We start from the raw sequence: 23,952 nt of genomic DNA, 5'->3' as shown, positions 1-23,952 counted from the left end.
TTTACTAACTGTAGTAAAAGTTCCAGTGTTTTAGAAACAGACACGCTAAGACATTTTGGCTCCGGGGCCTGACATAGATAGCATGCAGGCTCACTCCCGAACTGAAGCTGTTGAGAATCTGCATTAACCCTTCTCCATTTGTCGGGTTAGTGGTATCGCAGGCACATGGCGCCCTCCAGCGGCCACCCTCCGCCCTGCTGCCTGCTCTACGTCCCCAGGAGTGGGAGGCGCGAAGAGCTAAGACTTCGGGAGAGTCCTGTTCCCCGCTCCCTTTACAGACTAGGAGGTGGAAGCTGGCTAGTGGCAATCTCAGATCCAGGTTTCCTATCTCTCAGGTGAGAGAACTTTACTCAGGACTGACGGCACCAGGCAGGTCATGAAGGACTGCAGGCAGGCTCGCCGATGAAAAGTGAGGGTCGGAGAACAGATCAAGACGCAGAAAAGGGAAAACCCTCCCGCCGCCAGTCGAGGACCAAGACGGAGCCTCAGGCCACGCCCTTCTTCTGTGGGGTCTTTTCTTCCTTTCTGGCTTTGGGACAGGATGACCGAAGTGAAACCAAAACGGGAAATGGATAAACCGAAGTGCTACCGGGGACCTATTTGAGAAGTACCCCCGACAGCGGGTCATCACCGGAAGTGGCTGTAAAAGCCTGTGCCCCTACAAAACCCCGCCTCCAATTGCGCTACCAGTAGGCGACAGGCCACCCCCACTTCCGGCCCCTGGAGCCTTAGCCAGCAGCCCCCCTTTCACTGCTTTCCTATTGGCTGCCGCAGGGACGCGCTGTGATTTCCCATTGGTCGCGTCTCTTCTCCAGCACAGCACCTCCTTCCTCTAGGTACTGTCCCGACTTCCGGCGCCCGATAGGCTAAAGGCTGGGAGGGCGTCTGCCCAACTGGACCAATGAGCTGCGTGAAGAGTGAAGGCGGCGGCTGCGTGATGGTGGCAGGGCGGGACTTTGTGTGGCTATTGGCCAGGGCGGGCACAGACCAGGGATATGATTGGTTTGAGAGAGGGGCACCGTGGTGGGGGTCGAAGCTGCGCGGCCTTAGCAGCTGCGGGAGACGGAAGTGGTGAGACCGCGGCCTCTGAGGGTCGGGCGGACGCCGCCTGGGTGAGTCACCATGCCCCGTACACTGCCAGTCTGGGAACCGCAACGACCCCGACTAGCTCGGCCCCGCCCCGGCCCCACCAGCTTTCGTGAGCCCCGCCCTCTGTCATTCGGGGCTCCGCCTCCGAGCCTTTAGGCTCCGCCCCTAGAACCAGGGCACCTGGGCTCCCCTGCCAGCCTGACCCGGGCCCCCCCTCCCCCCTCCCCGGGGCCAGATATCTTAGGTCCAGGAACCCTGGGCCTTCCAGGCCTGGTCCTTGTCTCTTCCTCCGTTTCCCTGAGGCTGCGTGCCAGTGGGCGGTGAGGCAGCACCTTTGGCTTGCCGCTTGCTGGCTCCCCCATGAGGAAGCGTGGGCTGTGATAAGGGAGGCGGACAGGACTACAGATGGAGGCTTTTATACCTGCAGCCTTCCAGGAGGCACTGCTGGACTGCCCGAACTCAGATAGCAGTCATGAAGGAAAGTGTCAGTGAAACCTGGGCCTGGCTCCCTAAGTGGGCCAAGGAGGCCTATCCTGAGATTTCTGTTGCTTAGGCCTATTTGACGGGTACTGACTGAGGCCTGGGCTGGCCCGATTCTGTCCCTGTTCTGTGGCCCTCTTCCATTAACCTGTACCACCCCATGTAGTGTGAAGTACACTCTAAGCAAGACCTGTCCAGCCCTGCTGCCTTCTTATCACAGGCTGTGGTCCCCTCCCTCTTGTCCTCTGCTCTGGACTCTGCCCCCAGTAAACAAGTCAGGTGGGTGCTACTACCAGACGCCAGCTGAGCATTCCTGTGGATTCATGTCCCCACCAGGGCCAGAGGTGGGTCCTGGTTGAGCAGCCTCTGTCTCTTCAGAGTTGGCAGTTCTTTTGCTCTCCCACAAAGAACAGGATTTGGAGCGTTCTACTTTTCCTTCTGAGTCTGGGAATCAAGACTCTTCAGTTCTGCTGAAGAATCTTCCATGATAGTCTCAGTCCTGTTCCAGAACTTTGTGGCTGACTTCATGCCCTGCAGAATCACTTGTTGCTTTCTCCCCATGTAGCTCGCATTGCCTCTGTCTGGCATGTTGACTTGTGGAAAGGCTGGATTCTCTGTGAGGGAGGAGAATAAGAGTCGTAGAGAAGTTCAGGAGTAGATATATGGCATTTGTTGATTCTATGGTGATGTTAATGGTGTTCTTTACTCTGATGTTTCTCTGTCTCCTTACAGTGAGAAGCAGGCAGCCAGGACCCTCACCACGGTAGAATGGTGAGTACTCTTTCCTCAGGCCTTTGTGTTTTCTGTAATCCTTGTCTTTCTCCTGTGAAGCTACCCCGCCCCTCCTGGACCTTGAGCTCCAGGCTACTCTGTTCAGCTCCTAAACAGGTTCATCTGCTCTGGAGATAAATTAGAATTTCTTTAGATTACAAAACATCAGCCAATATACAGCACTGGGAGAGGAAGCTCCTAGAAATCTTTTTCTGTACATGCAATGCCATGCCCTCCCCACACTACCACTGGCTTTTAGCTCTTCGTAATTGCCCTTCTCTAGCAAGGTTCCTGGTAGAAGCGCTCTGTTCTGGTCTGAAAAGCCAGGCCTCCTTTATCTCAAGATCCTTGTACTTCCTAGTGGGGTCCTTGAATATTGTGGGTGCCGTATCAGGAAAGACTCTACCCAAACTGTCAGGCTTCTCCAGCTCTAAAGTGCTGCTGTCTGTTAAGCTACTGTAGGCAACAGATGACTGGATATATAGCAGGATAGCACCCTCAAGGTGCCCAGAATATCACTGGGGGTGTGTGGGTGGTGATAATGATCCCCTATATTTTCCATTATCTGTAACTGCATACTTTTTCTCTAAGCCTGAAGTCTTACCAGTAAAACAGGACAAGATTTACTTCTTGAGGAGTCTAAAGTTTTAGTGAGATAATGTTTCAAACATGTCTGGCTCATAGTAGATGCTTAATACAATGTCAGTTTTTCTCCCATTCTTCCAAAATTCAAACCCTAACCCAAACCAAAGCCCTGGTTTCTGAAAGTTAAACCAGGCACAGGAAGTGTGGGGTTCCAACTAGCAACTTGTGTGACTCGTGGTGACATTTTGAGCCTCTTATCACTGCTCCTTATTCCTTGGCCCTCTACCCAACTCCCACCATCCCCCTACATCCTTGGGTTTCAAGTTTTGTTTTTGCATTGCTTCTGTGGTCCATAGTTCCAGCTCTTTTCTTTCCCAGCCTAAGGAATTTTCTTTCTTCCAATTAAGACTTTCTTACCCAGAAGTCAGAGGATGTGAAACAAGAGAGAGATGGAGCGTAAGGAGTAGAGTTGCAGGGGCCTTGGAATAAAAAACTCGGGGAATTTCCCTTTCAGGAGTGGAATGACCAACTTGGCACTAGCCCAGTGTCCAAAAAGGGAGTGGGATTTAGTGAGGTCAGAGTGTTGGAGGACCGTGATGGACAGGGGTACGGTCGGTGGTGGTTTTGGAGGGAAAGGAGGGAACCTTGAAACTGGAAAGGGCACGGGGTGGAGGCAGGTGAGCTCTGTCTTGCGAATTCAGAACAGGCATTGGGGGAACTCAGCAGGGGAGGGCGTGCGGACGGGGTGTGGGGTGGCTCACCTGGGAAAATGGGAAGTGAAAAGATGTAGGCGTTTCTCCTTCCTCTCTCATGCAATCTGGGGGCAGTCCGGTAGCCCAGACTCCTGAAAGCCCCTAAACGTTCCCTGAAGGCCGCCCTCCCAAACAGCTGAGGGGCTGTGGGGAGGGAGGTGCCTGGAGCTGTGGGCCGGGCTCCGAGGACCCGCCCCGCGCCCGCCTTCCCGGCGCGGTCCCGGACACTCCCCTTGCCTGGCTCCCCTCCCTTCGGCGCTCGTGCGGGAGGGCGGAGCTGAGCTCCCTCCATTGTGGAAAGGAGGGGAGAAGCGCGCGGGAGTCGCGCGGAGGCCCCGCCGCCAGCGCGCTCGTCTCCTGGCCGCCGCGGCTGCACCTGGCGGGCCCCGCAGCCGGGATGCGGCGAGCGCCCGGGACTGGTGGGCAGCGCAGCGGCTCCGGGGACATGTGCGCTGGCCCAGACCTCCCGCGACCATGAGCCTGACCGCCCGCGTCTCCTGCTCCATGCTCAGCTGCTTTGTAAGTGCCGGCCCCGCCTGCGGGGGCCCGGGGGCCCCAGCGCTTGCTGCACTCACCGCCCCGCCCAGGGCCAGCCCTCGAGATTCCTAATTTCAGCCCATCCCCCTTCCCAAGGCCCCTGGAAGGGGCGGCGGAAACTGTCCCTCTTCTTTCTTGGACTTGCTTTAATCTTCGGGTGCTGGGGATTGTCGAAGTCGGGGGATGGAAATTCTGTGACCCATCTTGGTCCCGCAGCCACTGCCCTTGACTGCAGATCTCCAGGCCCCGCCCTGCAGGGGTACGTCTTTTTACCTCCGCCTCTCCATCTTGGTCCCACCCGCTGCATCCTTGCTTGGGGATGTGGGATGTGGCTTGTAGACTGTCTGGGATGTTAGGGGGCTGGTTGAGGAGCACAGCATGTCTGCGTTGCCTCCCCGGCCTCGGTCCCTTCCCCCTCCCACCACTCCATCCCTCACCTGACATGCCAGTCTTTTCTCCTTGACTGTCCCCCAGACAGCCTCTCTTCTCCATCTTCCCTGCCTCTGCAGGCCTCCGTAACTCTGCATCATTCTGTGTCCGCCCCTCCTCCCGCTCTGGCTTAATGCTCCTTCCCGGCTTCCCCATCTGTCCTCTCAGATGTTCCCGCCCTCCCCTCCTCACCCCCTGTGGGTGTCTGCCAGGCCTCTCTCTCTACCCTGGCTGTCCTTGGGTCTCTTGGTTCCTCCCAAGCGAGTGGATTCCCTCATCCCCCACTCCCGGGTGATTGGGAGGGGAGTGACTTCTGCTTGCTCTGGGTATCCTCAGGAATTCCCCTCAGATCAGCGGGCAGGGCAGGTGGCTTGGCAGGGGATGGTTCGCAGTGTGGGCCTAACTGGAAGATAAGCTCAGCTCCAAAACACATCCTCCTTTTGAAAGCATCCATACAGGCCCTCTAGAGGCACAGGACTGAATCCCCCAGCCCACTCCTCTTTGTCTCCTTCACCCACCAGATCAAAGCCTCTGTGGCTATGGGTGCCTGCTTTCCCTCCTGTCTCTGTAACCAGCTGCCACACCCGGTTCCTTTTCCTCATGGCATCGCTTCCCTTTCCCACTTGTGCCTTATCCTTACATTAATCTTTTTTTTTTTCTTAGTTTTCTCTCTTCCTCCATTTGGGGAATCTTGGTTCTACCACGGAGATTCCCCCTTAGAGGAGCGTAGATTCCCAGTTCCTCTTTGGAACCTTACTCTTTCGTGAGGCTTACTAGGTTTGATTACGCCCTCTGCCTCACTCCTCCCACCAAGCCAGGTCTCCTTTTTCCTCCTCTGGTGACCAGAACCTTTATAAGTGTGTGTGTGTGTGTGTGGGGGGGGGGGGCGGGGGGTATGTGGGTTTACTGAGGGGAGGGTTGCAGAATGAGACCTAATGGGCCAAGTGGAGCCTGGTGACTTAGGGCTGAGGCCATCTCCACAGGGTGAGGAGGGGCCCCCCAGCCTGGAGTACATCCAAGCCAAGGATCTGTTCCCCCCCAAGGAACTAGTGAAAGAGGAGGAGAATCTGCAGGTAAGGAGGAATTGGGGGCCCAGGATAGGTGGAACTCCCTGCCCGTTAACCCCCACCCCAATATCTCCAAGGGGATCTAGTACCGGAGTTCTGGCTTCCTGCTCCCTGGTCTCTGGAGGGAGGGGAGTCTGTCTGCATGTGTATTATGGAGCATTTGGCCCCAGGGAAGGAAAGGCAGCTTTCCTGTACCGCTGTTGCCTGGTGGCGTTACCGTGGAGAGGACTCTTCTGTCCTGCCTTGGCCCAGCTTTTCCAGAGGGAGTCCCACAGATCATGGAGGGAGGGAATGGAGGGGTGACTCACTTCTGGACTCAGGGTTCCTCTGCCCCTCGGCAGGTACCTTTCACAGTGCTGCAGGGTGAGGGAGTGGAGTTCCTGGGCCGGGCAGCCGATGCCCTCATTGCCATCTCCAACTACCGGCTGCATATCAAGTTCAAGGACTCTGTCATCAACGTGAGTTCCTATCACGTTCTCCCACACTCAAGCCAGAATCCCTATGAGGTGCAAGGTGGGATTGCTCTAGTGCTGTACTTGATCACGTCTCCAAAAAGTTGGGGTTTCCTTTTCTCACTCACTAACTTTTTGTTTTCCTGCCTGCCTCATTTTTCTTGCTCTAGGACTTTCTGTCTCTCTCACTCATTTCCTCTTCCCTTCTTCTCTATTTCCCTTCTTTTGTTGCCGGCCTTTCTAAGGGGCATCGCGGCTTGTTGGAAGAGTGTCATTTAACAGCGATGTGACCTTGGTCAAGTCACCCAACTGAGGCCCAATTTCCTCTTTAATAATTTGGGGTGAAAACACTTGCCTTACAGAGTTCTTATGATTATTAATTGGGGTCACATATGTAGAGGACCCAGCACAGTTACCAGGCACTTAACAGGCCCTCAGAAAATGTCTGTTTCCTTCTTTCTGTCGATAACATCAGCATCTGGGGTGGGGTGGGAATGAGGAGTGATACGGAGAGTGGGGATCTGAGCTTCCATTTGCCCTTCCTGTAAAGGTCCCCCTCCGGATGATTGACAGTGTGGAGAGCCGTGACATGTTCCAGCTGCACATTGCCTGCAAGGACTCCAAAGTGGTGAGGTGAGAGCAACGGGGCATCACTCAGGTCCTCTCACCCTAATCTTGCCCAGCCTCTCTGCTGCAGAGTTTCTGTGGAGCAAGAAAGGAAAAATCCTGCCTCACTTTTCCAATTTGGAAGAAAAGGTGAAAATCCTGTCTGGGTTGAGAGATCAGTTTTCTGACCCACAGTATCTTGACCCGAAGAAATGGGGAAAATGTATACTCATAAGGCTGTCATAAGGATTAAATGAGGTAATGTGTATGAAAGCACATAGGATGATAGCTGCCATACAGCACTCACAATACCGTTCGTTCATTTATTTATTCATTTAATATACATTTATTAAGCACCTTACTCTTCTAAGCACTGGGGATACAGCAGGGAACAAATAGACAAAATTTTTTGCTTTTACGGAACCTATGTTCTAAGGCGGAGATACCAGCAGTACATAATAAGTGAGTAAAATATGTTAAATGATGCTAAGTGTAAAGGTAGAAAATACTGCAGGGAAAGGGGATATGGAGTGCCATGGGGGTGAAGGTTGTAGCTTTAAATAAAGTGATCAGAGAAGGCTGCACTGAAAAGGTGACATTTGAGTCAAGACCTGAAGAAAGTGACCATGTGGGTATTTGGGGGAAGAATGTGCCAGGCAGAGTTTACAGTTGATTGTAAAGGCCCTGAGGTGGGTTTGTACCTGGCATATTGAAAGAATGACAAGGAGGCTAGTGTGGCTGGAGTGGAGTGCATCTGGATGAGGACAGTAGGATATGAGACCTGAGAGGTAAGGGGGCAGGTGCCAGACTGTCATATGACTGGCTTTTACTTTGAGGGAAATGAGAAACCACTGAAAGGTTTTTGCTTTTGAGCAAAGGAGTGACGTGATCTGATTAATGTTTTATAGAATCACCCTGGCTGCTGTATTAGAATAGCTAGAAGGGGATGTGGACAAAAGCAAGGGTAGAAGCTGGGAGACTAGTTAAGAAACTAATGCAGTTACCCAGGTGAGAGATTGTGGTGGCTTGTGTAGGATGGTAACAATCAAAATGGTGAGAAGTGGTCAGATTTTTGAAGGTTGAGATGACACGATTTGCCGACAGATTGGGTATGAGAGAAAGAGGAGTCTGGGATGACTCCAAGGATTATGAAAAGGATGCCCGGTTTAGAGCCTGCCACATGCTCAGTCTGTAGGAATTCAGAGAATCCACATTGCCCTTCCCTTTAAGGAGGTTAAAGTCTAGTTCTGAAGGAGGAGTTGACACGTGGCAATATGCTATGGAAAAACTTACCACTTACTACTTCAAGCACATTAAGAATAAGAGAGGAAGGGGTCTGTGGAATGGAGTAGGCTGGGAAGGCTTAAAGGAAGAGGTGGAACTGGAACTGTCTTCAAAGTGTCAGTAGGATGTGGCTGAAAGAAGACATTAACAAGCAGAAGTGAAAAAAAACAAGGAGACGGGAATAATGTGAGCAGGACTTCTGCCTGAAGCAGGTTTGTGTGAAGGAGTCACGGGAGGTAACACAAGGAGTAGCGACATTCAAGACCATGTGATAGCTTTTAGATTTGATAGGAGAAATGGTAGGGCCCCATTAGAGGGGACAAATATGTCTCAAGGATAAGAGCTCTTGGGAAGGTAATTGTGACAAAGACAACTTCTCTCAGGTGTTGGCCAGTGTCCCTGGTCCTTCCCAGGGTCCCGATTACCTCCTGCTTTGCAGCTCCTCTTTCCACAGTCTTCCTGTGGCCATGTTTTTTACCCTTTGGCCCCAATGCACAGCCGCGTCTTGCTTCACTCTGTGGCTTCTTCCTTGGCAGGTGCCACTTCTCCACTTTCAAGCAGTGCCAAGAGTGGCTCTCACGGCTAAGCCGGGCCACAGCAAGACCTGCCAAGCCCGAGGACCTCTTTGCCTTTGCTTACCATGCCTGGTGCCTGGGACTGACCGAGGAGGACCAGCATACCCACCTGTGTCAGCCAGGTGAGGCCAGGCTGTTTTCTTTGGGAGACTTCTTATTTCTTGGTTTGCATCCCTCCTCCAGCCCCAGACATGGTGCTCTTGGGTGCTGACATGTGTGGGGACTGTGTTGCAGGAGAGCACATACGATGTCGGCAGGAGGCTGAGCTTGCGAGGATGGGCTTCGACCTGCAGAATGTCTGGAGAGTCTCTCATATCAACAGCAACTACAAGTGAGAGGGCAGGGGGCAGGGAACCAAAACACCAGTCCAGACCCAGACCTCCTTCACATAGGGATAAAGCACTGTGGGCACAGCTCCTGGCACTGGGGGAGGAGGGTTCCTAGTCCTTCTTCCCATAAAGCCATCCCTGGGGATCTTGGTGTTACCTATCTTAGATCAAGCTTGGTGACCCCATCTGGTCTCTTCTCAGGCTGTGCCCCAGTTACCCTCAGAAGCTGCTGGTTCCTGTGTGGATCACAGATAAAGAGCTGGAGAATGTGGCTTCCTTTCGCTCCTGGAAGCGGATCCCCGTGGTCGTGTACAGGTGAGACAATGAGGGACAGGAAATAGGGAGGACGTTTGTTTATGCAGTAAGGAAGGAGTCAAAAGTGGAGGTTTGCAGCAGCATGGTTGACTGGAAATTGACACCCTGCAGGGAAGTGGCTATGAAATAATTTTAAAGTTTTTTTTTTTTTAAATTGGGGAGTTGGGGGAGGGGAACAGTGTTGGGGAATTGGGGAAGGGGAATAGACAAGTTGCTGTCCTTTTGTTCTTCAGTCTAGTTGTGGAGGACGTTGCTTCACTGGCCCATGTTGGTATTGTGATCATTGCGCTCTTCCCAGCTTAGGCAGAAGGGTCGCAGGCCATTGGACGGCCACTCATGGCGGTTCACGGCAGCTCATGCCAGCTGCCAGCTGCTCACGCTGGCTGCCAGCCACTCACAGTAGCTCACGGCAGCCCACTTGCAGCCCCACTGCAGCCTACGCCGTCCCGGCGACTCACGGCAGCCCAGCTCCAGGTCGAGCTGTTGTTCACCATCTTAGCTATAGAGGGCGCAGCGTCACTGGCCCTCATGTGGGATCCGAACCGCTGCCGTGCTGCTCAGAGCCAGTGCTCCCAAGCCAACTCTTAACCAATGCGCCACACGGCCAGCCCTGAAATAATTTTAAAACAAAAAAATGCCTCAGTTTTTTTTCTCCTAAGGGTGAGGCTTTGGGGAGTTCATTCACTTTCCTTGTTTTGAGGGGGTGTGTGTGTGTGTGTGTGTAAAATTTTGCATTAGAATGGGTTGGCAAAATGGCCTGTAAATCAATCCTGCCTGCAACCTATTATGTGTACAGCCTGTGAGCTATAAATGGTTTTTACATCTTAAAAGGGTTATTAAAAAAACACAAACAAACCAGAAAGAAGAATGTGTGACAGAGACTGGCTGTGACCTGTAAAGCCGAAAATTTATTGTTTGGTTCTTTACTGGAAAAGTTTGCCGGCCCCTGACTAGAGCAATGTAGATAAAATAAGAGAGAAACAGGGGTTAAGGTTTGGAATTGTTCATGCTCTGGGCTCAGGCTTGTTCTCCTGCTGTGTGTCTGTACCTGGAGCAGGTGCTGTGCAGATTTGATGAGTCAAAGTCACCTTGGGAATACAGAGCCCATTTGAGAAATGTGTGTGACAGCGCTTTGTACACTATAAAGCCCCTTTGGGGCTTTTGATTGGTATTTTCATGGCCTGGATGAACCAGTAGCTCTTGTTGGCTTAGGAGGTCATGGTTCTGTTTTCTTGGAGTCTCAGTGGTGGGTCTCTGCGGGCTATGAATGCCAAGGGCATCATGGTTTCTTCTGTTCTCTCAGACACCTACGCAATGGGGCTGCCATCGCCCGCTGCAGCCAGCCTGAGATCAGCTGGTGGGGCTGGCGCAATGCTGACGATGAGTACCTGGTCACGTCCATCGCTAAAGCCTGTGCCCTGGACCCGGGGACAAGGGCCACTGGGGGCTCCCTCAGCACTGGGAATAGTGATGCCAGCGAGGCATGTGACACTGACTTCGGTAAGGTGTGGGTGGTGCTGGCCCCCTGGGGAGCAGGCCCCCACCTTGGCCTCATTGGCTCCCAGGGAGTCCTCAGTGAGAGGATGGGAAGAAGATGACAACACACAGGATGCCTGGGTCCCTGCCTTTTGGGAGGCTGGGGGTTGTGAGGGGTCTCTAGTTGTATAGTCTTCTGAAAGGGAGTACCCCAGCGTAGGGTGAGGCTGGGTGGCTGGCTGACCCAGGGTCTTCTCCCCGCTGTGTATTTAGATTCCTCCCTGACTGCATGCTCAGGAGTGGAGAGCACAGCAGCCCCCCAGAAGCTGCTGATCCTGGATGCTCGATCCTACACGGCGGCAGTGGCTAACCGGGCCAAGGGTGGCGGTTGTGAATGCGAAGGTATTGCTCTTATCCCAGTATCTGCAGCCAGCCTGTGCTCTGAGTGGCCTCGATAAGGTGGGGGTCAGGGGCAGCTTGTGGTGTGAAAAGAGCCAAACCTGGCTTGGAATCAGGACTTTGCCACTTAGCTAGCTGTAACTATGCTTAAGTTCCTTAATCTAAGTTTTATTTTCTCCTCTATAAAATGGCAATGATACATTGCAAAACTGTTGGATGATTGGAAGTTACATGTATAAAATTACTGGCACAGAGCAACTACTGTTTATTGAGAATTCACTCCACATTGTCATTACTAATAGTACTACAGCTATCATTTGTCATTAATAGTGTTACTACTCTTAGTATATAGCACCTGAGTATAAAAGGGTGATAGGGATTTCCAGAGTACATTTAGTTCCCATCGTGGAGTGTTGTGCCCTGCCAGGGGAGCTTTGCCCACTGGGACCGCTCTTGTCCTGCACAGCTGTTTTCCAGGACATGCTCTTAGGCGCCACTCTCCTCTTTCACGTCTGCAGAGTACTACCCCAACTGTGAGGTGGTGTTCATGGGAATGGCCAACATCCATGCCATCCGGAACAGCTTCCAGTACCTCCGTGCTGTGTGTAGCCAGATGCCAGACCCCAGCAAGTAGGTGTTCCCTGCTCCGATTCCATCCTCCCTCCCGTCTCATCCCTTACCCGGTACTTCTTGTTCTTGGAAAATTAGATGGGGGGATGGGCAGTGTGGCGGTACAGGAGACCTGAGGGCGTGGGTGCAGTGAGCCAGTTCCAAGAACACGTCTTCTAGTTCTCATCCAAGACTTTGGCACGGCCACAGGACATTGGGTTCCTTTTGTTTGGATCAGTTGTCTTTGGATCAGTTGTCCTCAAAGAACACAGAGAACCAGGGAAAGAAAGTGGCTAAATGTACATGTGATGCTGCCTAGTTCTTTCGTTGATCCTAAGAGTTTCTTGTCCTCCTCAGGTCCTGTCTTCCCTACCTTCCTGCTAGCTATCTCTTAGCAGAAAAGCCATGGGCAGGGCCTCTCGCTTCAGGCCTCACCAGGGGCTTTGTTAGCTGTGGCTGGCTGTGGGTAATGGCGAGACTGTTGTAGCCTCAGTGCTTTCTGTGACAGACTTGATTTCTGCTCTTGTGTAGCTGGTTGTCGGCACTGGAGAGCACCAAATGGCTGCAGCACTTGTCGGTGATGCTAAAGGCAGCTGTGCTTGTGGCTAATACAGTAGACCGGGAAGGCCGGCCTGTGCTGGTGCACTGTTCTGACGGCTGGGACCGGACGCCACAGATCGTAGCCCTGGCCAAAATACTTCTGGACCCGTATTACAGGACATTGGAGGTATTGAGAAGGGTGGGAAAAGAACAGAAGGAAAGGGGGTGGTGGGCAAGGTGTTCGGCCCCGTGGGTCTGTCTTGAGGTTTTTTTAGTAAAGGCCATTGGTGCTGTGAGTCCTCTTCTGGGCTCAGTCCTGTTCTTCTCTGAAGCTCCAGCTCCCTGCTTCTGGCGTCCCCTGGGGAGTGGCACACTAACCTTTCCAGAGAGGCCCTAAGCTTGAACTCTCTCTTCTTTGCAGGGCTTCCAAGTATTAGTAGAGTCTGACTGGCTGGATTTTGGGCACAAGTTTGGAGATCGCTGCGGCCACCAGGAGAATGCAGAGGACCAAAACGAGCAGTGCCCTGTGTTCCTTCAGTGGCTTGATTCTGTTCATCAGCTGCTCAAGCAGTTCCCCTGTCTGTTCGAGTTCAATGAAGCATTCCTGGTAAGCCCTAAAGCCTGTGACCAGAGTGGGGGGATGGTGGCCAAGGCCCTCAGGTACAAGCTGTCTCGGCCCTCTAGGTCAAACTGGTACAGCACACATACTCCTGCCTGTACGGCACATTCCTGGCCAACAATCCCTGTGAGCGCGAGAAACGCAACATCTACAAGCGGACCTGCTCTGTGTGGGCCCTCCTGCGAGCTGGCAATAAGAACTTTCATAACTTCCTCTACACACCTGGCTCAGACATGGTAAGCCTGAGCCGGTATCCTACAGGTGCTGCCTGGAGACCTGGAGGGAGAACAGATCGAGTCATGGTGGGGGAACATAGGGCTTAGGGAAGGAAGAGGGACCCAGACCATTTCAGAACACACTAGTATGGGGCTGCTTCCCTAGGTCCTGCATCCTGTGTGTCACGTCCGGGCCCTGCACCTCTGGACAGCTGTTTACTTGCCAGCATCATCTCCATGTACACTCGGGGAGGAGAATATGGATCTTTACCTTTCTCCAGTGGCTCAGAGCCAGGAGTTCTCTGGCCGCTCTCTGGACAGGTAAGATTGCCCTTCTTGCTCTCTACCTTTCTCCACTCGAAAGGCAACAGCTGCTTTGAGTTTTGCCTAAATGTTGTTTTCTTTCTTTTATGAGATTTAAAAGCAACTTCTTGAGGCAGTTGGAGAAGTTTGGCCTAAGACTTGTAGCTAGCCTGGAGTGCAATGCACTCTGTGTATTTTCAAGGCCCTCTCTTAAGATAAGACTGGTTACCTTGTTTCCTGCAACTGCTATCGCCCTGTGTGACATACCCAAGCAGGGGAGAGGACACCAGAACAGAAAGGACTGTTTCAGGAAGGTTTGTGGGTCTGGTCTTATGTTCACTGATAGAAGGCATGGATGGGGAGCTTGCCATCTTAGTAGTAACCTTTGCTGTATCCAGCATTAGCTTCCAGAAGCATCTGACTCTCAGGGAAACAGGCTCCCAGATAGGGGATGGCGTTCACATCACTCCGTCAGAAAAAGGCCAGAATTTAACAGGAGACAATTTAAAGTTGTCTTCTGGCTTAATATTTCAGGGGAAGTAGAATGGAGGTTGGTTAAATTTAAGAGTAATATATGTCCCTTATTTAAAAGAAAAAGTGAATATAAAAATGGAGGTGAAAGTCCTCTCTCGCTGATCCTTGTCCCCACAGGTGTTCACTGCTAACACTTTGGTGTGTGTCTTTCCAGATGTTTATCTCTACATAGATATGTCCACATCCTCACATTGTCATATAGAAACTTTTTTTCATACAAAAACAGAATCATATTTTGCAAACAAGTTCTGCAAATTGTTTTTCCTACCTTGAGTTGGGGTGTTACCCTATGACAATATAAACCTTATTGTTTTTAGTGGCTGCATAATAGACCAAAATTAGAGTGTATCATATTTATATAACCAATTTTCTATTTGTCATTTAGGTGATTTCCTTTGTTTGGGGTTTTTTTGTTGTCGTTTTTTTTTTTTTGTCATTACAAGGAGTGCTTTAGTTAACATCCTTATGCATATCTTTTTAAAAATTGTGGTAAAATACACATAACATAATATTTATCACCTAAACCATTTTTAAGTGTACAGTGCAATAGAGTTACCTTACATGTATACCTTTGCATCTGTGCTAGTATTTCTACCAGGTGAATTCCTACAAATAAAAATCCTGGTTCAAAGGATGTGTACATTTCAGATTTTGATCTTTGTGTACTGGCAAAAGTTTTTAAAGTTAAAATATAACTTACATAATTGGTTGAATATTATAAAGCAAAACAAAAAACCCAATGCCCTTAATTGTTGATTTTAGAGTTCTTGGAGCTGAGTTCATTGTCAGGAGCCCATGGATAGGCTTCAGGAGTTCTGTGACTTTTCTCCTTCCCCAGACTATGCAGAATTTGGGTATAGGTTCATAAGTTTACTTTTCCATGGAGAGGGGCCATAAGTTTTTTATCAAATTCTTGCTAAGTTCCGTGACCCATTCAATAAGCATTGCCTTAAATCAATGTCTAATTTCTCACATCCATAAATGTTTCTTTAATACCTACTAGCTGCCTAGTATTATACTAGGTTTTATGGGCTATACCAAAGAAATAGAAGATATTGACACTGTTTTGAATACTTTAAAAAGCTGTAAGATAATTCTAAGTTGGCATCTAAACAAATAAGAGCATGTGTAGTTCAAAACTTTTAAAGAAATGAGAAGTAAGAAGGGTCATTTGGTGTCTCTTTACTCAGAGAAGTTTTCATGGAAGACCAAGCAAGAACCATGGCTTTTTTGTGCCTTAGTATCTGGCTTAGGGCCTGGCACATAATAGGTGCGTTGGTAAATACTTAAATCAGCGGTTCTCAACCTTTCACAGGGGTCGCCTAAGACCATCGGAAAACACATATTTTCGATGGTCTTAGGAACTGAGTACACCGCTCCTCTATCCGTTTCCAGGCCCATATGCAGATAAGCCCACATACGAGTACACGGCGACCCCTGTGAAAGGGTCGTTTGACCCGGAAAGGGGTCGCGACCCACAGGTTGAGAACCGCTGACTTAAATGAACAGACAAATTAATGGAATGAAGGGAGTTGTGAGTTTGATAACAAGGTTGGTGGAGAGGGGTCCAAAGGAATTGGATACATGAGAGAGAGTTTTAATAAAAGAACTCCTCTAGAGCTGGCAGGGATTGGGAAGGGGCGATTTTGAGGAATAGAAAAAACTAAATATAGGATAGTTCATTGAGGGTTTAAACATTATACTGAGGAGTTTATTTTGATTCAGTTGTCAGTAGTAATCACTGTAGGACGTCATTGTGGCCTGGCGAGAATGGGATTTTTTTGAGAACTAATCACTGAGCAGGGTAGTTGGAGGTGCAGAGACCAGCTAGCACTGTTGTCATTCAGATATAAGGGCAAGAGTCCTTGGAAAAGACTAGGGTAAAATTCAGAGACATTGTAGAGAAGCCATTAGCAGGCTATGGAGTTGATTGAATATTGGAGGGTAGAGGTGAAGAGTAAAGAGGACCAAAGACAGGTCCCAAGGCCCTGAGCTTAGAAACCAGGAGGATATTAGTATCACCAATAGACATTGAAAAGTTGAGAAGATGAGTCAATTTGGGGAGAAAGAAGAGATACAGGTAGGTTAGGATTGAAATACTAGTTGACAGCAAAGAGGAAGTATGCTATAGGCAGTTCAAGATGAAGAGTTGGATTCAGAGAAGTAAGTGGTATAGAGGTCTTAAAGGAAATAGTTTCTCTTAACAGCTGACCTGACTTACCTTTGGTTCTACCTTTCCCAAGATCAAAAATGTCCTGCCTTCTTTCCTCTTCTTTCATTCAAGTCCAACACATTCTTCTATACTCAGCTCAAATCCTACCCTTTCTGTGTAGCCTTCCCTGACCACTCTAGCTGGATGAGTTCTCTTGTGGTTCCAGACTCCTCAGGCATTATTGTGTCTATCAGCATTATTTTATTGATTAAACCTTTGGTGCACATAGGAATCAGTTGTGGAAGATGGCAGACTGTTGATATTGTTGAATCTGGGTAAAGAGTATGTGGGAATTCTTTATATTCTTCTGTCTACTTCTTTTGCATGTTTGAAAGTTTCCATAATAGAAATTTTTGAAAAAAAAGCTAAAAAGTTGCCAAGCTGGAATTTAAGCCCTGCCTATGGGACTTGTAATCATTACCAGAGACTGTAATCATAACCATTGCTATTGCCTTCCTGGAATTTCATGCCCAAAAAAAAAAAAAAATTTGATTACAAAAGTAAAATCAAACACAAACACCTTTAAAACATAATACGTTTCAAAAACCAAACACTTAGAAAATTCAGCTATATTGTAACTACCTTTGGGAGCTTTTTCTGTATTGGCTGGACTGAGGCATTTGAAAATAGGAGCCCAGTGACATCTCTGCTATTTCCTGGCAAATTTCCCTAAAGTTTTTGTTGCTCTAAGAACTTGTGAACTGTTAAAAGTCAGGGAGGTCATTCTTGAAAATGTCTGTTACCCATTTGGTGTGCACAAATATCTCTAGAACTCTTTGAGTACTGTATACTAGGGGAAGTTTCCATGGTGACTTGTGACTCAAGAGCACACTGCTGCTCCGTGGTTGTGAAAAGCTGCGTTGCTTACTACTGTGATGGAGGGATAACTAATAGTAAGGAAAGCTGTCAAAATAAGGAGTCGTGAGTGTAGTCTTAATAAATTTGTGGTGGTTGCTTATATTTTGAATCATAGAATCTCTACAAGTTTTAATTTATTACCTTTATAGAGGAGGAAACCAAGTGTCTAAGAGGCTAAAGAACTTACTTGTAGTCATTTAGCCAATCAGTGTCAGAGGCAGTATTGTCTAGCTCCAAAACGCATCTTCTTTCTGTCTTAACCATGTGTGATAGAGGCAACTGGACATTAGGTGTGAGGCTCATGTGTAGTCCTGGATGAAATAATACACTCAGAAGGCATCAGCCTAGAAGGCAGTGAAAATTGTGGGAGTGATTGAGATAGATTGTCCAGGGAGATTGTGTAGGGTGAGGACTGATGAAAGCTGAGGACAGATCCTGGGTTCTTGAGAACAGGGCTTATGTCCTCCACTTTTTGCAGAGTAAACTTTTTTGCAGTGAACATTGGTTATTTGTAATCTTAAATGTTCTATTTCTTGTCAACTCTGGCTTTGATATTGCTTTGATGACCCGATTCTATCTATTGGAGGTGGGTCCCATTTCCCAATCTGGAGGCATTGTGTTGTCATTCCAGATTACCTAAAACCAGATCTATGGATGATCTTCTTTCTGCCTGTGACACAAGCAGCCCCCTGACGCGCACATCCAGTGACCCTAACCTGAATAATCACTGCCAGGAGGCCAGAGTCGGCCTGGAGCCCTGGCATAGCAATCCTGAGGAATCAGAGACAGCCTTCGTGGAATCTGGGGTAGGAGGTCCTCAGCAGACTGGAGGAGAAATGGGCCTTCCTCCCCCTCTGCCCAGCAGCCAGAAAGACTACTTGACAAATAAGCCTTTCAAGAATCACAAAAGCTGTTCTCCAAGTTACAAATTGCTTCTTGCCACAGTGCCCCAGGAAATGAAGAGCAACACCTCTGATCCTGAGATCAAAGTCCTGGAAGAGACTGAGGCCCCAGACCCAGACCCTCCTGCCCGGGATGAGCTGGGTAGGACTTTAGATGGCACAGAGGAGCCACCTGAACATTGTCCTGAGAAAGAAGATGTCAGTGCACTCTCTAAAGTCATTTCCAACAAGTGTGATGGAATTTGTGATTTTCCTGAGTCTTCCCAGGACTCCCTTGCAGGCACCCCCCAACAGGCCCAGCCAGACTCTGTGCTAGGTGAGCCCTCCAGATCTGCTCCAGGTCACAGTCTGGGCACCCTTTGCAACCCACCGAGTGCTACCTGCCAAACTCCTCCAGACCCAAGCACTGACTTTCTCAACCATGATCCCCCAGGGTCTGTGGCAAGCATCTCCCACCAGGAACGGCCCAGTTCTGTACCAGACCTGATTCATGGGGAGGAAGACACTGGCAAAAGAGGGAATAATAGGAATGGGCACTTACTGGAAAACCCTCGTTTTGGGAAAGTGCCATTGGAACTGGCCCGAAAGCCAATTTCTCAGAGCCAGATCAGTGAGTTCTCTTTTTTAGGGTCCAACTGGGACAGCTTTCAGGGGATGGTGACTTCACTCCCAAGTGGGGAGACCACTCCTCGGCGGCTGCTTTCCTATGGCTGTTGTAGTAAGAGGTCGAACAGTAAGCAGATGCGGGCAACTGGGCCCTGCTTTGGGGGCCAGTGGGCTCAGAGAGAAGGGGTGAAGTCACCTCTCTGTTCTAGTCATTCCAATGGACACTGTACTGGTCCAGGAGGAAAAAACAACCGGTTATGGTTGTCAGGTCACCCAAAGCAGGTCTCCAGCACAAAGCCTGTTCCACTGAGCTGCCCTTCTCCAGTGCCTCCTCTCTACCTGGATGACGATGGACTCCCCTTTCCCACGGATGTGATCCAGCATAGATTACGGCAAATTGAAGCAGGGTACAAGCAAGAGGTGGAGCAACTACGTCGACAGGTGCGTGAGCTGCAGATGAGGCTGGACATCCGTCACTGCTGTGCACCTCCTGCAGAGCCTCCCATGGACTATGAGGATGATTTTGTAAGTATTCGCCTTCTGCCATCCATGCATCCATTTATTCTATCCATTAGCCTTCCATCCATTCAACATTCATTCACTGGGTACTTGCTGTGTGCCACTATGTTTGGTGGATGGGCTGCGGGATGAAAGACATACATAGTCCCTGCTCTCAAGGAGCTCACAGTCTATTGGGAGAGACAAACAATTAGGATGCTTTTTTTTTTATGTTCTTATGTATTATATTTGAGGGAAGCTTCAGGTGTTAGGGGCCAGGGTGGAGTGAAAGGTCAGGGAAGGCTTTCCTGAGAAGATAGTGGTTGAGCTGAGTGCTGAAGAATGTGTCATGTTTAGCTAGGTAGACAGTGAAAGGGAAATACCATTTGCAGAAGTATGGAGGCAATAGATGTCCAGTGGTATGGCTTGAACAAAGGGTCAGTTGCATGCGTGCGTGCGTGTGTGTTTGTGTGTGTGTGTGTGTGTATAGGTACATGTACACCTGTGCTGGAACTGTGAGGGAGGCAGTTGGGTAGTGTGGTGGGAGGTGATATTGGAGAAGTTGACAGGGACTGGAAAGGTCGGCTTGAGTTCCACTTTTTGGATTCTGTCCTCAAGACAATAACATTTTTAGCCACTGAGTAACATGATCAGGTTTGTATTTGAAGAATACTACCCTATAGCAGTATTGTATCAAGTACACAAGGCAGCTGAAACCCAGGCTGGGAGGCTGGTTAGGATGTTTTGGGATAATCCAGGTGAGATGATGAGGACCATATAGGCTTCGCTGTGTTGACAGGCCTGAGGGTCTGGCACAGCAGTCCTTCAGGAACTTCTAGGAGTCAGCTTCTTGCCTATAATATCTTGTTATCTACACAGGCACTTCACTTCCTCATGTTATTAATAAGGCATACCCACTTGCCTGCTGCCCACTTGCTAAGATGGGATGGTCAGGGCTAATAGCTTCTCACTACTCAGTATGATGATTTAGAACAGGAGTCTTCAAACTTTTCTGATAAAGGGCCAGATAGTAAATGCTTTAGGCTTTATGAAACATATAGTCTCTGTTGCAGCTACTTGGCAGAAGCAGCCAGACAATATGTAAATAAGTAAGTGTGGCTGTCTTCCAATAAAACTTGATTTACAGAAATAGGCAGTAGGTTAGATTTGGCCTGTGGGCTATAGTTTGCAAACCCCAGGTTTAGATGTAACAAATATTTTTCCCACACTGTGCTATAAAATACTGGTTAAGAACATGGGTCTGAAGCCAGAACGCTAGGTTCAAATCCCTGGGTTACTACCTATCAGCTCTTAACTTTCTCTGTGGTGCTGTTTCCTTATTTGTAAAATGGGGATAATAATCATATACATCATAAGATTGTTGTGAGAAATTAAAGTTGTCATATGTAATGCACTTAGAACAGTACGTGACGTATAGTAAACAATTAATGTTAGAGATGATGATGATATTGATGTCTTTGCCTTTTCTTTAGACGTGTTTGAAGGAGTCAGATGGCAGTGACACAGAAGATTTTGGCTCCGATCACAGTGAAGACTGCCTTTCAGAAGCAAGCTGGGAACCTGTTGATAAGAAAGAGACTGAGGTATGTCCCGGCAAATATGTGGTAGGTACTTAGCACGCCACTGAGTTCTCCTATTTCTCAGAGATGAGAGACGTGCTGTAGACCGTGCTCTTCCCCAGATGAGTATCTTCTTTTTAGGAGAGTAATGGCCAACTATAAAGATAGGCCTTGCTGTTTTCTTGTGGGATGCTCTCCTTGTTGCAGTGTTGCTCTTTCACTGTGTGGACAAGGACCTGGAATTTTTCCTTGTCTCTTCCGTTAGGTGACTCGTTGGGTTCCAGACCATATGGCATCACATTGCTACAACTGTGACTCTGAATTCTGGTTGGCCAAACGAAGACACCATTGCAGGTAAGATGTTTTCTGTGATTTGATATGGCTCGAAAAGCAGTGAGGTACCTATATGTGAACGAAATTGAATTAATACGAAAGGGGAGACAGCTTTATAGGAACTATTTTTGTTTGCGCCCAACTTTTTTCTTTATTTACTCATGTAAGGCCTTTTAGAGTATCATTCAATCTCAGTATATTGACATTTCTGATGAACTCTTCCCTCTTTGTGCTTTGGCAGAAATTGTGGGAATGTATTTTGTGCTGGCTGCTGCCACCTGAAGTTGCCCATTCCTGATCAACAACTCTATGACCCAGTCCTCGTCTGTAACTCATGTTACGAACACATCCAAGTATCTCGTGCCAGGGAACTCATGAGCCAACATCTGAAGAAACCCATTGCTACAGCTTCCAGTTGAATGCCAGAGGAGATGACCTGTCTAATTATAGCAGGTTTGAAGGGAGGATCTGCTTCAGGTGTAGTTTTGAAGGTTCTTTGGTGTGGCTCATGAAATCACAGAGCTCAAAGATACCGTCTTAAGAAATCCTCGGTATCGTGAGATTGGAGCAAAGGAATTCCAATTTGACAGGAGGTCCTCTACGGGTGATATCCTCACCTTGGGTAATGGTCCTGATCCAGACCCAGAGTCTGGAAGCTAAATGTTGAGTTGGTGACTCCAGCTTCTTTCTCCTGGGGGGTCACAAGATGATGATTTCATAGATACTGCCTGGTGATGTGTGCCCCAAACAGCAATAGAAAGGCATATGTATAACCAAACTCCAAGTGATAACCAGATCCATCTCTCCTCCACCATGAAAAAAAGCTGATTATAGTATATAAGATAGGAATTCCTATCGTATTTGAAATGAACTATACCCTGTACCTCTGTGCTCTGTGTCTGTGCATGAAGGCTCAGTCTTTAGAGGCACTCCCTCTAGTTGCATTAGTTGTCTTTCTGTGGAGTTTGGTTTGAAAGACTGGTTCAGCAAGTGGAGGTTTTGCTGTATTTTTCACTTGGCTCACTGGCCAGCATCAGTGAATATTCAGTTTAGGGGGACAGTTATAGGGAGTGAGACATTTTTGGGAGCAGAGGAAAACTCTGCTGATATTCAGTCCTGGCAAAAAATCAGTTATTTTGAGCTGTGAAGGCAGTAATCTGTGTTACTAGGTGACAGCTCTTGAGGTATGCACTGTGAAGAATGAGAAAGGAAAAGCAGAAATTATCCTTGTGAAATATTTGCTGATTGTGCCCTACCCTTTGCACCTGACTTCTCCTAGTTGTCCTGGTGCTAACACAGGAGCTACACTTTGATCCTCTCCTGGCATGAAAATAAAACCATGGTTTTTTTTGTTATTGTTGTCGTTCCATTGCCCACTTCCCTCATGTTGTCTTTCCCTTGGCTGCTGCCTCCTCTGGGTCACACTGCTTCTTATCCTGAACACTTGACACCTTGAGGGTAGAATTTAGTGTTTGGTTTTTACCTCCTAGAATATGCTGTTTGGTATGTGAGGGTTTCAGTACAAATGCTGCTGTCTATTTCTGTGCACTTAACAATGGAACCCAAACAGAAGAGAATAAAGCCTTGATACCAAAATTGGGAGAGAAAATGTGTCCATTTGGACCAAACATTGTTTTTTTGTTTTGTTTTGTTTTTTTTTTTTCATCTTAATATGTACCAGTGGCACTTAACCAAAAGATACAGTGATATAGCCATGTACTGTGGTTGGGACAGATACAGTCTCCTTGCCCTATAATGAAACCACTAGGATTTCTTTTATACATTTTCCTTAATTTGTTGGTGTATAACAGGTAAATTACACTTGGGCTTATCCTGTTTTAAAACTACCATGGTAGCTGTCTAACTGCTACTTTCATGTTGCTTCCTAGAAAAAATTTTTTTAATTCAAAAATAACTAGGATCTTCATTTAGAACAAGAATTGTATTTGTCCTGACCTTTTCTTCAATCCTACAGAGAAGCATCTGTGCTTTTATACTTACCATGGATGTAACCTAAAAAGTTTTGGCATATTTAGGTCAGTCTAGCCGAACTCTTTTTCGTTTAAATGGAGTTAAATAATAGTGATTTTGTGTCTGGGAAATTCCTGAGATCATTGAAAAAGTAACAAACTACCCCTTGTCTCTGACACGTAAAATTCTTCTAAGCATTCTCTCAATCATTAAAATTGACTGCCAGTTGTGAGTGGCTTTTTAATTAACTTGACTTTCATTGCACTTCACTCTGCCCATTTTTAGGAGGAGTAAGATTGGTAACATTTGAGGGGACTGTATCTGTCTATTTTGTATGGCTGTTTTGAGGGACTTTCCCATCAGTGAACATACTGCATGGCCTTGGAGAGAGAGACTCTGGGCTGTCGCCTCAGATATATTCATTAAATACTCCTTTCAGAGCTCTTGTGGGTGTAAGTGACATGATGTGGCCAAAAATCCAAACTGTGCAGTTGCGTTGTGACAAACATGCAATGTGCTGTAAAAACTCAATACAGTTTAAATAAAATCTCTATATTAGTGCTGCTTTGTTGGGTCTTTTTATTCACCTTAATTTCTAAGAAAACCTAATGCGTACTCTTTGACCATGAGAGAGCACTCCCTTCCTCCCAGCCATTCCCATTTTTTTATGGACCTCTCTTTTTATCAGCACAGCTCTTGTTTTATTCTTATTTATTGATCGGATAGGGAGTTCTCCTTAGGGATACTGTAGACTTCTATCCCTTCTCATGTGAGGTTTATTTCTCTTTAAGGTCTGCAGTTTCACCAGCAGGTTGATCAGGCACACAGGATTGTGCCTGTATTCTCCTGATTCCCCTCTTCAATGGCACCTCAGTTCTCATCCCACTTTGATTGTCCTGAGCAAAACCTTGGCTTAAAAGAGTATACTTAAAATATATAAAATGCTATCTAAAAGGTGAATTTTTTTTTACTCAGGATACTACCTCACCATCAACATTTTCATTTGGAGAGAGGAGCAATTCAACT

General features: G+C 48.1%; 2 protein-coding genes across 5 annotated transcripts in view; both read left to right on the top strand.

The window, feature by feature from the left end:
- Positions 1–1,011: 1,011 nt before the first annotated feature.
- On the top strand, positions 1,012–23,491 carry MTMR4 (myotubularin related protein 4). Of its 4 annotated transcripts, none has more exons than XM_019636647.1 (19): positions 1,012–1,112; positions 2,302–2,340; positions 5,627–5,716; positions 6,052–6,168; positions 6,713–6,795; positions 8,589–8,749; positions 8,862–8,958; positions 9,158–9,271; positions 10,575–10,771; positions 11,021–11,149; positions 11,665–11,776; positions 12,287–12,482; positions 12,717–12,902; positions 12,980–13,150; positions 13,296–13,450; positions 17,668–19,069; positions 20,536–20,646; positions 20,888–20,976; positions 21,197–23,491. In XM_019636647.1, the coding sequence occupies exons 2-19, from the start codon at positions 2,338–2,340 to the stop codon at positions 21,372–21,374; spliced, it is 3,591 nt and encodes a 1,196-aa protein (XP_019492192.1). In that variant the 5' UTR covers positions 1,012–1,112; positions 2,302–2,337; the 3' UTR covers positions 21,375–23,491. The 4 variants fall into 4 exon arrangements, with proteins under 4 accessions (XP_019492192.1, XP_019492194.1, XP_019492193.1 ...); XM_019636649.1 differs by lacking the exon at positions 1,012–1,112 and adding an exon at positions 1,387–1,848; XM_019636648.1 differs by lacking the exon at positions 1,012–1,112 and adding an exon at positions 1,871–1,913.
- HSF5 (heat shock transcription factor 5) overlaps positions 22,958–23,952 on the top strand; it is a 40,696-nt gene continuing 39,701 nt past the window's right edge. Inside the window, exon 1 of the mRNA XM_019636604.1 lies at positions 22,958–22,963. Coding sequence (XP_019492149.1) covers positions 22,958–22,963 — 6 coding nt within the window. The remainder of the gene's footprint in view (positions 22,964–23,952) is intronic.

This window comes from Hipposideros armiger, unplaced genomic scaffold (assembly GCF_001890085.2).
Source record: "Hipposideros armiger isolate ML-2016 unplaced genomic scaffold, ASM189008v1 scaffold_29, whole genome shotgun sequence".
In the NCBI taxonomy this organism is placed as follows: Eukaryota; Metazoa; Chordata; class Mammalia; order Chiroptera; family Hipposideridae; genus Hipposideros; species Hipposideros armiger.
This window is presented reverse-complemented; position numbering and strand designations above follow the sequence as displayed.